Consider the following 14,618-nt stretch of genomic DNA (forward strand, 5'->3'; position numbering starts at 1 on the left):
CCCCATCATGATCTTTGCTATTTAGCCACACAGCCACACTGGAATGTTGTATATATGTATATATTGTGTGTTGTCTCATGCTGTTGTGGACTCTTTGCTGTGATTGTTTGGGGTGGAGTTGTACTCCGATGTTCTATTGTCTGCCTTAGATATTATGGGATGTGTATGTAGATTATCTGTGAGATTGGTGGGTGCGAATTCCTCCAACAGCTCTCCCTGCTGATAAGACTGTTTACTGATGAAAAATTTGAATACACCTGACCTGTGTGTCTATTGTGATTGGACAGTTTACCCCACCCTGAATCCAAGGGTGGGTGGAAGCGTCTCAGAGTTGTATATCTGTGGTAACATGTGCTGGAATAAAGAAGTTTGATGTTGTTGTTCACCCTCCACTGAGTTACGGCTGGTGACTGGTTGGGCTAAAGGGTCTTGAATAGTGCTGGTTCTGGACAAAAGGAAGCATTTACGGTGGACATAGACCTGTTGAGGACAGGGGTTCGTCACAACTGGTTGGCAGCAGCGGGATCGTGCTTCCTGGCTGTGAACACGTCCAAATCTCCACCTGCATCCAAGATCAGGATAGCAGACTTCAGTCACCCCAGCGGAGACATGGATCTGGCATCAGAGTTTCCAGGGCTGCTGCGGATCGTCCTTTCAGCATACACCAGGTCTGTGTTTGTGGATGAATACCTGGAGGTCAGGCAGCAGATTTGGGTAGGACTCTGGATTAGAGCCCTCCAGGTTGCTGGTATGCAACTGGGCAAGTGCTTTCCAACCCCAGAGCAACAGGCCAGTGAACAAAGGGAGTTACGGATGCAATTCCAGGGAGAGCGGCCCAAGAGCAATGGATGAGTTGGACAGGCTGGTCCAGCAGGAGCTAGAGCTGGACAATCGGTATCGGGATCTGCAATGGCACGTAGAGGAGGAATATTTCGAGTAGACAACAGAATGCTCTCCGGAGGGATATGACTTTGACGGCCCTGGATTGCTGTGAGAGAGCCTTTCAGATTATTTTGTGTTTGGTGATGAAGGGGAATCTACCCTTGAAGACTTGCGAGAATACAGAGAGGCTATGCTCGGTCTTGCAGTGGTCTCAGAGCTTAAAACTGACCTGGACTATTTGCAAAGGAAGGAATAGTATCTGGAAAGGGCATACAGAAAACGTTTAGCAGCATGCCAGAGAATCGGCAGTGGAAACTCAGGAGATTGCCATCGCCAAAGCTGAAGCACTGACAACTGCAAAGATGGTCCAAGACCTCTGCCCCACACCTGCGGTGGTTCCGGAGGCCCAGGGTGAGAAGGACATGGTCACTACCCAGCAGCAGATGGCACCCCAGAATGATGCCACCAACCCAGCAGGGGAGCTGGCATCAAGGTCAGACATCACTGAGCTCTGCACAACACCACTAACCTCTTCTTTGTTCTATGGACAGAAGATGATGAATCACTATCCCCACACACCAGTTATAGAGATTGGGGATTTGATAGGCTGTTCTGCTGAGGAAGAACAACTTGGTGAGCCTCCAGCAGAAGAGCTGGTATTAGGACCAAACTTCACTGAGCTCTGCCCAGCACCAACAACCGCATCTGTGGAGTTACCAGAGACTTCCCCAGCTGAAGCTTTGGCCACCGGACAGAGGGTCCAAGACCTCTGCCCCACACCTGCAGCAGTGCCAGGGTCCCATGGTGAGAAGGTGACAGTCACTCCCCAACAGTTAACCAGAGTGGATGATGTGGAGTCCCCAGCAGAAGTGCTGGCAACAAGGCAGAGTGCTACCAACCTCTGCCCAGCACCGGCAACAACTACAGGGTTCCAGGGAGATGGGACAATCGGCTCCTCTCTCCAGCGACCAGCGTATGTAGTCAAGCTTCTACTCCCAGCTATATCGCTGGCAACAGGGCAGAGTGTCGCTGGCCTCTGCCTAGCGCCTGCAGTTGCTTCGGTCTTCTTGAGAGAAGAGGCAGTCGGCCTTTCTCCCAAAATACTGCCAGGGACATGGGATTTTCTGCCAGCAGCATCTGTTGAGTTACAACTAACTTCTCCAGCTGAAGCGCTGGCTACAGAACAGAGGATCCAAGACCTCTGCCCCACACCTGCGGGAGTTCCGGAGGCCCAGGGGGAGAAGGAGATGGTCATTCCTCAACAAGGATTGGTGCACCTGGGAGACAGTGAAAGAAATGTCATCCCAGCAGCCAGATAAGGGAACGGCTGAGGAAGCAGCCGGATCACCTCCCCAATGGCAGCTACACAGTTTGGGAGAGATGGAGGTCATCCTTCCACCCCAGCAGTAAATCCAAAGTCTGGGAGTGAAGGAAGACAGCTTCCCGCCCCAGAAGTTAGCCAGAGTGGATGATGTGGGGTCCTCAGCTGAAGTGCTAACAGGGCAGAATGCTACTGCCCTCTACACACAACTGCAGCTTGAGCGGATATCGGTGGATGGGACTGTGGTCTCCACTCACATTATCCCAGCAGAAGAGCTGGCAACACGGCAGAGTGCTGCTGACCTCTGCCCTCAACTAACAGAAGAAGAGGGAGTTCCTGTGAAAGTGGAGGGGGCTTCGGTCTCCACTGACACAACCCCACAAAATGGTGCGGCACTGAGACAGAAGGGTTTTCAGCTATGCCTTGCAAGCACGGGGGATTTTCACCTACCAAAAGCGGATGGGACTTCAGTCTCCACTTGTATACCCCAGGGATGCTGGGCAGTCGGCCTAGATCCCCAACAGCATGATGGAGTGAGCCCAGTCACCCTGTCTTCTCTCCAGTGGCTGAAAGGACTCCAGGGAGAAGGGCCAGTCCATGTCTCTCACCAGCGGCGGGCATGTTCCCCTGAGAGAGGCAGAGGTTGGCTAGGTGAGTAATGCTATGGTTGGGACAATTTATTTGGGATACTGTGTGGATACCGGCATTGGGGGACTGGAACTACTAACTTCGGTGTCAACCCGTCTGCGGTCTCCTCCTGTGTTAGTCTCCTGCCAAAAGGGGAAATCTGTGACAGGAGTCACTTTGGGTGGGGGGGGGGGTTTGTGGAACTCGGCTTACCTTGGAGAGATCTGGAGACTCCTTGTGCAGCTCAGCTCCCCTGGCCCCTCTTATGTGTAAATCACCCTGTGTCCATTAGGGGCACAGGGTGCCTGAGAACCCCATTATGATCTGTGCTATTTAGAACACACTGTACAGCCACACTGGAATGTTTTATATATTGTGTGTTGTCTCATGCTGTTGTGGACTCTTTGCTGTGATCGTTTGGGGTGGGGTTGTATTCCAATGTTCTATTGCGTCTGTCTGCCTTGGATATTATGGGATGTGTATGTAGATTATCTGTGAGATTAGTGGGGGCGAATTCCTCCAACAGCTCTCCCTGCTGAAAAGACTGTTTACTGTTGAGAAATTTGAATACACCTGACCTGTGTGTCTATTGTGTCTATTGGACAGTTTAACCTGCCCTGCATCCAAGGGTGGGGAGGGGGGGGGGGGGTGTCTCTGAGTTGTATATCTGTGATAACGTGCTGAAATAAAGGAGTTTGATATTGTTATTGAGTTACGGCTGGTGACTGGGTGGGCTAAAGGGTCTTGGATAGTGCTGGTTCTGGACAAAGGAACCATTTATGGCAGACGTAGACCTGTTGAGGACACAGGTTCATCACAGGTTCTTTACTGTAAGAGTGGCAAGGATGTGGAATTCCCTTCCACAGGTCTCAGCGGGGGGCATCGATAGATTCAAGAAACTATTAGATAAGCACCTGAACGACCACAACATACAGGGATATACAATGTAATACTGACATATAATCACACATATAAGTTGAACTTGATGGACTTGTGTCTTTTTTCAACCTCACCTACTATGTAACTATGAAGTCCATGGATTTGTCCCTAGACCTCTGAGGCAGGATTGTATGGAGGCACAGATCTGGGGAAGGGTACAGAAAAATTTCTGCAGTATTGAAGATCCCAATGAGCACAATGGTCTCCATCATCCGTAAATGGAAGAAGTTTGGAACCACCAAGACTCTTCCTAGAGCGGGCTGTCCGGCCAAACTGAGCGATCAGGGGGAGAAGGGAGATAACCAAGAACCCGATGGTCACTCTGACAGAGCTCCAGCATTTCTCTGTGGAGAGAGGAGAACCTTCCAGAAGAACAACCATTTATGCAGCACCCCGCCAATCAGGCTTGTATGGTAGAGTGGCCAGATGGAAGGCACCTCTCAGTAAAAGTCACATGACAGCCCGCCTGGAGTTTGCCAAAAGGCACCCGAAGGACTCTCAGAACATGAGAAACAAAGTTCTCAGGTCTGATGAAACAAAGATTGAACTCTTTGGCCTGAATGGCAAGCGTTGTGTCGGGAGGAAACCAGGCACCGCTCATCACCTGGCCAGTATCATCCATACAGTGAAGAATGGTGGTGGTACTTAGCATCATGTTGTGGGGATGTTTATCAGCAGCAGGAACTGGGAGACTAGTCAGGATCGAAGGAAAGATTAATGCAGCAATGTACAGAGACATCATTGATGAGAACCTGTTCCAGAGTGCTCTGGACCTAAGACTGGGGCTAAGGTTCATTTTCCCACAGGACAATGACCCTAAGCAGACAACCAAGATAACAAAGGAGGGGCTACAGGACAACTTTGTGAATGTCGTTGAGTGGCCCAGCCAGAGCCCAGACTTGAACCCGAAACAACATCTCTGGAGAGATGTGAAAATGGCTGTGCATCGACACTCCCCATCCAACCTGATGGAGCTTAAGAGGTCCTGCAAAGAATAGGAGAAACCGCCCAAAAATAGGTGTGCCAAGCTTGTAGCATCAAATACTCAAAAAGACTCGGGGCTGTAATTGGTGGCAAATGTGCTTCTACAAAGCACTGAGGAAAGGCCGTGAATACTTATGTACATGGGATTTTTTTTCAGCTTTTATTTTTAATAAATTTGCAAAGATTTCAAACAAACTTCTTTCAAGATGTCATTATGGGGTATTGTTTGTCGGAAAATAATGAATTTAATCAATTGTGGAATAAGGCTGCAACATAAAATGTGGAAAAAGTGAAGCACTGTGAATGTAAAATACAGAGAAAGTGTTCATGGCTCAAAAAAATGAGCCAGTGCACTTCCCCTGTCTGCCTCTAGAGGGCGCAGCATAGCTACATGTAGTCACAGGATGTAAACAAACACCATATGGCACTGTGACCTGACAGTGAACACAACAGACCACTGTTCAGTCAGATTAGGCGACCCGTCAGAATGTGCAACGGAAGTGACGTTCTGTCGCCGCCATCTTGTTACACCCCGCACTCCTCCACAGTAAGGATACACTGAGAAGGCAGCAAGCGGACATCTTGTTACACCCACCGGAGTTTTGCATGTTACACTTATTTATAACAGTAAACTGAGTTTGTATAGTGAATGTCAGTACTCAGAGCTCCGTCTGACTGCGGAGACGGCTGTCAGATCAGCATTAGGATCGCCGCTGCTTTTAAAATTCAACATCTAAACATTAAGATGGAGTTCTAAGTACTGAAATTCACTATATAAACTCTGAGAAACACCGGTGTTCTGCCATATAGTGTCCAGCCATCATATAGTGTCCGCCCTGTACTGCGCATGCGCAGCGCTTGTGCAGTACGGAGCAGAAGAAGCTTCGGAAAATCCCCGCAGATGAACGGCACCTGCGTCGTTAGTCGAGGTGGTAGCCCCACCATCCAAGTGGACATAGGGCCGCCGATATTAGAGGGCCCCTTGCGGGCTCGCTTCGCTCGCCACGCTTCGGGCTCTGCGCTCGGCTCGCCACGCTTCGGGCTCTGCGCTCGGCTCGCCACGCTTCGGGCTCTGCGCTCGGCTCTTTTTATTCCAACTCTATGTCCACTTGGATGGTGGGGCTAGAACCTGGACTCACAGGGCAGGCGCCGCTCATCCTCGGCTATTTTCCGAATCTGTGTGTTGCGCATGCGCTGTACACAGCGGACACTATCCGATGGGGGACTGTATATGACAGGACACCGGCCAGCACCCCGCACTGCTGTACACGACATCAATCACAATATTGTATAGAGGATTCAACAAGAACACACAATGTGTACTCAGGAGATGTACTTTCGTACTCTTTCTGATCCTACTAGATATGTCAGACAATTTCTACATAAACTCCATCACACACTAATCACAGTACACAATGAACACAACAACCCCGAACACACATCACAGTACACATTGAACACAACAACCCTGAACAAACAGCATAGTACACACTGAACACAACAACCCTGAACACACATCATAGTACACACTGAACACAATAACCCCGAACACACATCATAGTACACACTGAACACAACAACCCTGAACATGCATCATAGTATACACATCATAGTGTATACACACACATCATAGTACACACACACACACACACAATAGGGCACACATCATAGTACACGCACCATGGTACACACACATCATAGTACACACACATACACATCATAGTACACACACCATACTACACACATAGTACACACATCGCGGCCCAAACATCATAGTACACACACACAATAGGGAACACACATCATAGTACACTCACATCATAGAACACAACAACCCTGAACACACATTATAGTACATGCACCATGGTACACACATACACAATAGGGCACACATCATAGTAAACACATCATAGCACACACACACATCATGGCACACGCATCATGGTATACACACATACACCAACACACACATCATACTATACACACCATAGTACACACACACCTGGGCACACATCGTAGTACACACACACACACACACACACACACCATACTACACACACCTTAGTACACACCACAGCACACACATCATAGTACACACACACAATAGGGAACACACATCATAGTACACACACCACAGTACACACAATAGGGCACACACACACACACACCACGGCACACCATCATAGTACACACATCGTAGTACACACACACCAACCACAGTACACACATACACCACAGTACACACATCACAGTACAAAAACACACACATACTACACACACCATGGCACACACATCATAGTACACACTGAACACAACAACCCCGAACACACATCACAGTACACACTGAACACAACAACCCCAAACACACACCATAGTACACACATCATAGTACACACATCATAGTAAGTACACACACACACACATCGTGGTATACACACATACACATCATAGTATACACACCATAGTACACATATCATATTATACATACATACATACACATACACACACACACACACACCTGGGCACACACACACACCTGGGCACACACATCACGGTGCACACACACACAAACATCATAGTACACACACCGCGGCCCACACACCTTAATACATGGCACACACACACAATAGGCAACAGACATCATAGTACACACTGAACACAACAACCCTGAACATGCATCACAGTACACACATCATAGTGTACACACACACACCAACCACAGTACACACATCATAGTACACACTGAACACAACAACCCTGAACATACATCATAGGACACACATCATACATTATAGTACACGCACCATGGTACACACACACATTATAGTACACACATCGCAGCCCACACACCTTAGTACACACAATAGGGAACACACATCATTGTACACACTAAACACAACAACCCTGAACACACATCATAGTACACACATCGTAGTATACACACACACACACATTATAGCACACACACCACGGCACACACATCATAGCACACACTGAACACAACAACCCTGAACACACATCATAGTACACACACACCAACCACAGTACACACATCATAGTACACACATACACCACAGTACAAAAACACACACATCATAGTACACACTGAACACAACAACCCTGAACATACATCATAGTGTGTATATATAGATATATATATATATATATATATACACACACACACATTATAGTACACGCACCATGGTACACACATCATAGTACACACATACACAATAGGGTACACATCGTAGTACACACACCATGGTACACAAACACCTGGGCACACACCATGGTACACACATCATAGTACACAAACACCATGGCACACACATAGTACACACACTGCTGCCCACACATCAAAGTACACATAGTACACACATCATAGTACACACACCATAGTACACACGGAACACAACCCTGAACACACATCACAGTACACACATCATAGTACACACACAATAGGGAACACACATCATAGTACACACTGAACACAACAACCCTGAACATGCATCATAGTACACACACATTATAGTACACGCACCATAGTACACACATACACAATAGGGCACACATCATGGTACACATACCTGGGCACACACATCATAGTACACACAATGGGGAACACACACCATAGTACACACACCACAGTACACACAATAGGGCACACACATCATGCTACACATACACACCACGTCATAGTACACACACACACATTATAGTACACACACCACGGTACACACACACCATAGTACACACACCGCTGCACAAACATCATAGTACACACACACACCACAGCAACATATCGTAGTACACACAATGTATGCACACACCACAGTGTACACAAACCATAGTACACACACACATCATACTACACTCACCACGGCAACACATCATAGTACGCACATAACGGTACACACTCAATAGTATAAACACACACCACCATAGTACATACACACACACACACACACACACACACACACACATCATACTACACGTACCATTGCACACACACATCATGGCAACAAAAGGGCACACAGCATAGTACGCAAACCACGGCACAAACATAATAGTACACACACCCCACGAGGCACACACACATCATACTACACACACCATGGCACACGTCATAGCACACACACACAATAGTACACATGACATCGTACTACATGCACCATGGCACACACACCATAGTACACACACCGTGGCACAAACATCATAGTACACACCATAGTTCACACACAATATGGCACACACCCCTCATACTACACCCACCATGGCACATACAAACCATACTACATGCACCACAACATACACATCATACTACAAGCACCACGGCACACATGTCATAGCACACACACACACACAAAATAGTATACACAAAATGGCACAAACACCACGGCAATAACCACATCATAGTGTACACACACAAACCATAATACACACCCCACGGCACACACACATCATAGTACACACACCGCAGAATACAGGTGCACAGAGAACACTGGATGTCTGACACACAGAGCTCTGTCCCCAAATATGTGATCTGTCATCAACTGCTCTCATCCCTGAGCACAAAGAACACACCAGACACTAAGCCAACATATCCTCCACCATCACCTGTCACTGCAGTACTCCTCCACTACCTGGCAACAGCAAAACCCCTCCCATCCTCATCACCTGTCACAACATTTCCCCTCCCCTCTCCATCACCTGTCAACCTCATTACCCCTCCCTTCTCTGTCACCTATACAGCATTACTCCTTCAATCTCCATCATCTATCACAGCAAAACCCCTCCCCTCTCCATCACCCTTGAGGGTATCAGTGATTAGACTCCAGAGTGTGCCACATCCCTAAATACAAATATAGACATAGAGGTTTCCCCAATTGTGGAACTTTATAGGCACTTCAAACACATAACAGATACATGGATAAAACTGATATTTATTATGAATCATCAGTAAAAGACAGGGAACACAAAATATACATGACATGAACAACTAAACAGACACCAACTGAAACAGCAAGATGATGATACAATCCGGTATCCTCCACCCGACGTGTTTCACAGACTATGTGGCTCCTTCATCAGGGGTATAAGAGGTAACCTTGTAGTCACTCATTGGTGTATCAAAGTACATTCCATGTCTGGTTTAATAGCAATCTCAGAACTTTCTGCCTTTCCGCCCAAACCTTGGAGATAAGGTATGTTGTATGGGATAGAAGAGCCGATCGGAAGGAGGAGCATCCAAAAGGTGCTACACCCAACCTGAAAATACCAGGGGGCACTGAGGCCTGGCAAACAGGGTCCTGTACCTATCAACCCATTCTGGGATGGCAGACCTCACATGGAGCAGTGATATCAGTATGGGCCGGCTTTAGACCGCTAAAATGATGTGTCCTCCATAAGGGTATGCAGCAGGATGAACTGTTACCTCATTATACCTCCCCTCCCCCCCCCCCCCCCCATCATCTGCCAGAGGAATCCCCAGCCCTTCTTTGTCACCTGTTACAGGATTACATCCCACCCTGCGTCTCCATCACCTCTCCTCAGATGGCTTTTGTCCTCTGTCACAGCATTACATGCCTGTCCATCTCACACAGACATCCCCTTCTCTTATTCCTTACCCCTCTCCATCACCTGTCACATCATTACTCCTCCCATCTCTATCACCTGTCACATCATTACTCCTCCCCCTCCATCACCTGTCACATCATTACTCCTCCCATCTCTATCACCTGTCACATCATTACTCCTCCCCCTCCATCACCTGAAACATCATTACTCCTCCCCCTCCATCACCTGTCACATCATTACTCCTCCCCCTCCGTCACCTGTCACATCATTACTCCTCCCATCTCTATCACCTGTCACATCATTACTCCTCCCATCTCTATCACCTGTCACATCATTACTCCTCCCCCTCCATCACCTGTCACATCATTACTCCTCCCCCTCCATCACCTGTCACATCATTACTCCTCCCCCTCCATCACCTGTCACATCATTACTCCTCCCATCTCTATCACCTGTCACATCATTACTCCTCCCCCTCCATCACCTGTCACATCATTACTCCTCCCCCTCCATCACCTGTCACATCATTACTCCTCCCCCTCCATCACCTGTCACATCATTACTCCTCCCCCTCCACCTGTCACATCATTACTCCTCCCCCTCCATCACCTGTCACATCATTACTCCTCCCCATCATATCATTACCCCTCCTCCCCATCACCTGCTAAAGGATGGCCCTCCCATCTCTGTCATTGTCACAGCATTACTCCTCCATCTTATCCATCATCTGCTAATGGATGACCCCTCCCATCTCTATCACCTGTCACATATTACTCCTCCCCTCCATCGTCTGTCACATCATTACTCCTCCCCCTTCATCACCTGTCACATCATTACTCCTCCCCCTCCATCTCCTGTCACAGCATTACTCCTCCCCTTGTCCATCATGTGCTAATGGGTGACCCCTCCCATCTCTATAACCTGTCACATCATTACTCCTCCCCATCATATCATTAGCCCTCCTCCCCATCACCTGCTAAAGGATGGCCCCTCCTATCTCTGTCACCTGTCTCAGCATTACTCCTCCACCTTATCCATCATCTGCTAATTGGTGACCCCTCCATCACCTGTCACATCATTACCCCCTCCCCCTCACCTGTCACATCATTACCCCCTCCCCCTCACCTGTCAAATCATTACCCCTCCCCCTCTCCATCACATCATTACCCCTCCCCCTCCATCACCTGTCACATCATTACCCCTCCCCCTCTCCATCACCTGTCACATCATTACCCCTACCCCTCCCTCACCTGTCACATCATTACCCCTCCCCCTCTCCATCACCTGTCACATTACCCCTCCCCCTCCCCTGTCACATCATTACCCCTCCATCACCTGTCACATCATTACCCCTCCCCCTCACCTGTCACATCATTACCCCTCCCCCTCTCCATCACCTGTCACATTACCCCTCCCCCTCCCTCACCTGTCACATCATTACCCCTCCCCCTCCATCACCTGTCACATCATTACCCCTCCCCCTCTCCATCATCTGTCACATCATTACCCCTCCCCTGTCACATCATTACCCCTACCCCTCCATCACCTGTCACATCATTACCCCTCCCCCTCCATCACCTGTCATATTATTACCCCTCCCTCTCTCCATCACCTGTCACATCAATTCCCCTCCCCCTCACCTGTCACATCATTACTCCTCCCCCTCCACATCACCTGTCACATTATTACCCCTCCCCCTCTCCATCACCTGTCACATCAATTCCCCTCCCCCTCCACATCACCTGTCACATCATTACCCCTCCCCCTCTCCGTCACATCATTACTCCTCCCCCTCCATCACCTGTCACATCATTACCCCCCCCCCCCCCATATGACACTATCCCTAGAACTCTCACACAGTGTCCTCTGATAGTTTTGTGGAGTCAGGCCCCTCCCCTCCCAGTCTGGGTGTCAGGCCCCTCCCTCTTCTCTCTATGCCCCTCCCCTTCTCTCCAGGCCCCCGGGGTCGCCCCTGCCCCCTCTCACCGTACGTGCCGCCTCAGCCCAGGTCCGGCCCCTCTTCTTCTTCCGCCGTTTCCTCCTCTTCCGCCGGGCGGCGTCTCTCACCGTGTTGTGCGGCATGGCGGCCTCCGCTCCTTTCACCGGCCCGCCGCCGCCGCCACCACCGAGGCCATACCAAGGCCGCTACTGTACGGAGGGCAGCGGGGGTCATGTGACGGTGACGTCACCTACTGTAAGGCGCCTGTCAGGTGGAGGGGGCGGGACGACGAGAGGTCGAGAAGGGGCGGGAACGAATGGGCCCGTGACGTCACCCTGTTTTGACCCTCCGTCAGAAGGAGAGGGCGGGAATTCGCGGCCGAGCTGCGCACGCGCAATGGCCTTGGAGACCATGTAATAGACAACCGTTGCTAGGCAGCGCCAGCAAGCTGTCAGCTGTACAGTTATTAGAGTGTGGAGGTCTGCCGCCAATAGAGAGCTGTGTGCTCCATGCTGCTCTAGTGAGCCCCCCCCACCACAGAGTCCTCCATAACCACATGAACACCTTTTCTGACACGTTTTGTATTTTTTGTTAGAAAATGACTTAGAACCCACAGACATAATATATATATTTTAGCAGAGACCCTAGAGAATAAAATAGCGATCATTGCAATTTTTTATGTCACACGGTATTTGGGCAGCGATTTTGCAAATGCAATTTTTTTTGGAAAAATTTCACTTTAACCACTTCAATACCGGGCACTTCTACATCTTCCTGCCCAGCAACACTGCACCCACACTAAATTTTTATCATTTTGTTCCCACAAATAGAGCGTTCTTTTAGTGGTATTTGATCACCTCTGGGATTTTTTCTTTTCTGCTAAACAAATAAAAAAAAAAAGACCAAAAATTTTGAAAAAAAATGTTATTTTTTGTTTCAGTTACCAAACTTTGTAAATAAGTAAGTTTTCTCCTTCACTGATGGGGCAGCACTGACAGGCACTGATAAGGCGGCAGTGATGGGCACCAATAAGGTGCCACTGATGATGGCCACTGATAGTTGGCACTGATAGGCAGCACTGATGGGTATACATAGGTGCCATTGATGGGCACTGAAAGGCAGCACTGATGGGCACTGATAAGCGGCATGGATGGGCACTGAAAAGGCACCACTGATAGGTGGCACTGATGTACATTAATGGATGGTACTGATGAGTGCAAAACAATAATGTCTGCCAATCAGTAATGCCCATTGTGGGCACTGATTGGCATCCATTGTGGGCACTGATTGGCAGCCCTAGTGGCGACGTGGGGCATACCTGGTTGTGACTAGTGGTGGGCATCCCTGGTGGCATCCCTGGTGGTCTAGTGTGGGTATCCTGGGGCGGGGGGGCCTGCGCTGATAATCAATCAGCACAGACCCCCGGTCAGAGGAGCAACTGATCGGCTCTCCTTTACTTGTGTCTGACAGACGCGGGTGAGGAAAAGCCAATCAGCGGCTCTTCCTGTTTACACTGTGATCAGCTGTGATTGGACGCAGCTGATCACGTGGTAAAGAGACTCTTTCAGAGACTCTTTACCTAGATCGGAGTCAGCCTGACACACCGCAACAACGATCACAGCGATGCACGCCCCTTTGGGGACGCATTAGCTTGATATCCTGTTGATGTCATATGACGTCTGGTCAGGATATCGCAATCACTTTGCCGACGTCATATCGCTATATGGCGGGCGGCAAGTTGCTAATGAATAAAAAAAAAAAACACAATTGACACCCAATTTTTGTTGTATACTATGAAAAATGATGTTACGCTTTAACCACTTGCCTACCAGGTCAATTCTGACACTTCTCTCCTACATGTAAAAATCATCTTCTTTTTTTTTTTGCTAGAAAAAAAAAAAAAAAAAAAATATATATATATATATATATATATATATATATATATATATATATATATATATATTGTTTTAGCAGAGACCCCTGAGAATAAAATGGTGGTTGTAGTAGCTTTTTATCTCACACAGTGTTTGCGTAGCAATTTTTCGAATGCTTTTTTTTAGGGGGGGGGGGGGACAGTTTCATGCATTAAAAAAAAAAAAAAAAAAAAGAGTAAAGTTAGCCCAATTTTGATGCATAATGTGAAAGTTGACACTAGTGGCATGGTGGCAAATTTCGGTAATTAAAAATCCCCATAGGCGATGCTTTAAAATTTTTTTTTTTTTACAAGAGCACAATCAACATCCGCCTGGAAGAAAATCACCTGGCTTTTAGGAAAAAACTCAAGACCTTCCTCTTTTAGCAGATGATCAAGGCTCGCCACAGCGCCTAGAGGCGATTCGGTTCGCATTG

General features: G+C 48.2%; 1 protein-coding gene across 1 annotated transcript in view; it reads right to left on the minus strand.

The window, feature by feature from the left end:
- Window positions 1-12,529, minus strand: part of ASXL2 (ASXL transcriptional regulator 2) — a 173,271-nt gene extending 160,742 nt beyond the window's left edge. Inside the window, exon 1 of the mRNA XM_077489129.1 lies at window positions 12,317-12,529. Coding sequence (XP_077345255.1) covers window positions 12,317-12,412 — 96 coding nt within the window. The 5' untranslated portion in view covers window positions 12,413-12,529. The remainder of the gene's footprint in view (window positions 1-12,316) is intronic.
- Between the last annotated feature and the right edge of the window lie 2,089 nt (window positions 12,530-14,618).

The sequence above is a fragment of the Lithobates pipiens genome, unplaced genomic scaffold, assembly GCF_037356315.1.
Source record: "Lithobates pipiens isolate NorthernLeopardFrog02 unplaced genomic scaffold, aLitPip1_a1.2 Scaffold_18, whole genome shotgun sequence".
Classification (NCBI taxonomy): domain Eukaryota; kingdom Metazoa; phylum Chordata; class Amphibia; order Anura; family Ranidae; genus Lithobates; species Lithobates pipiens.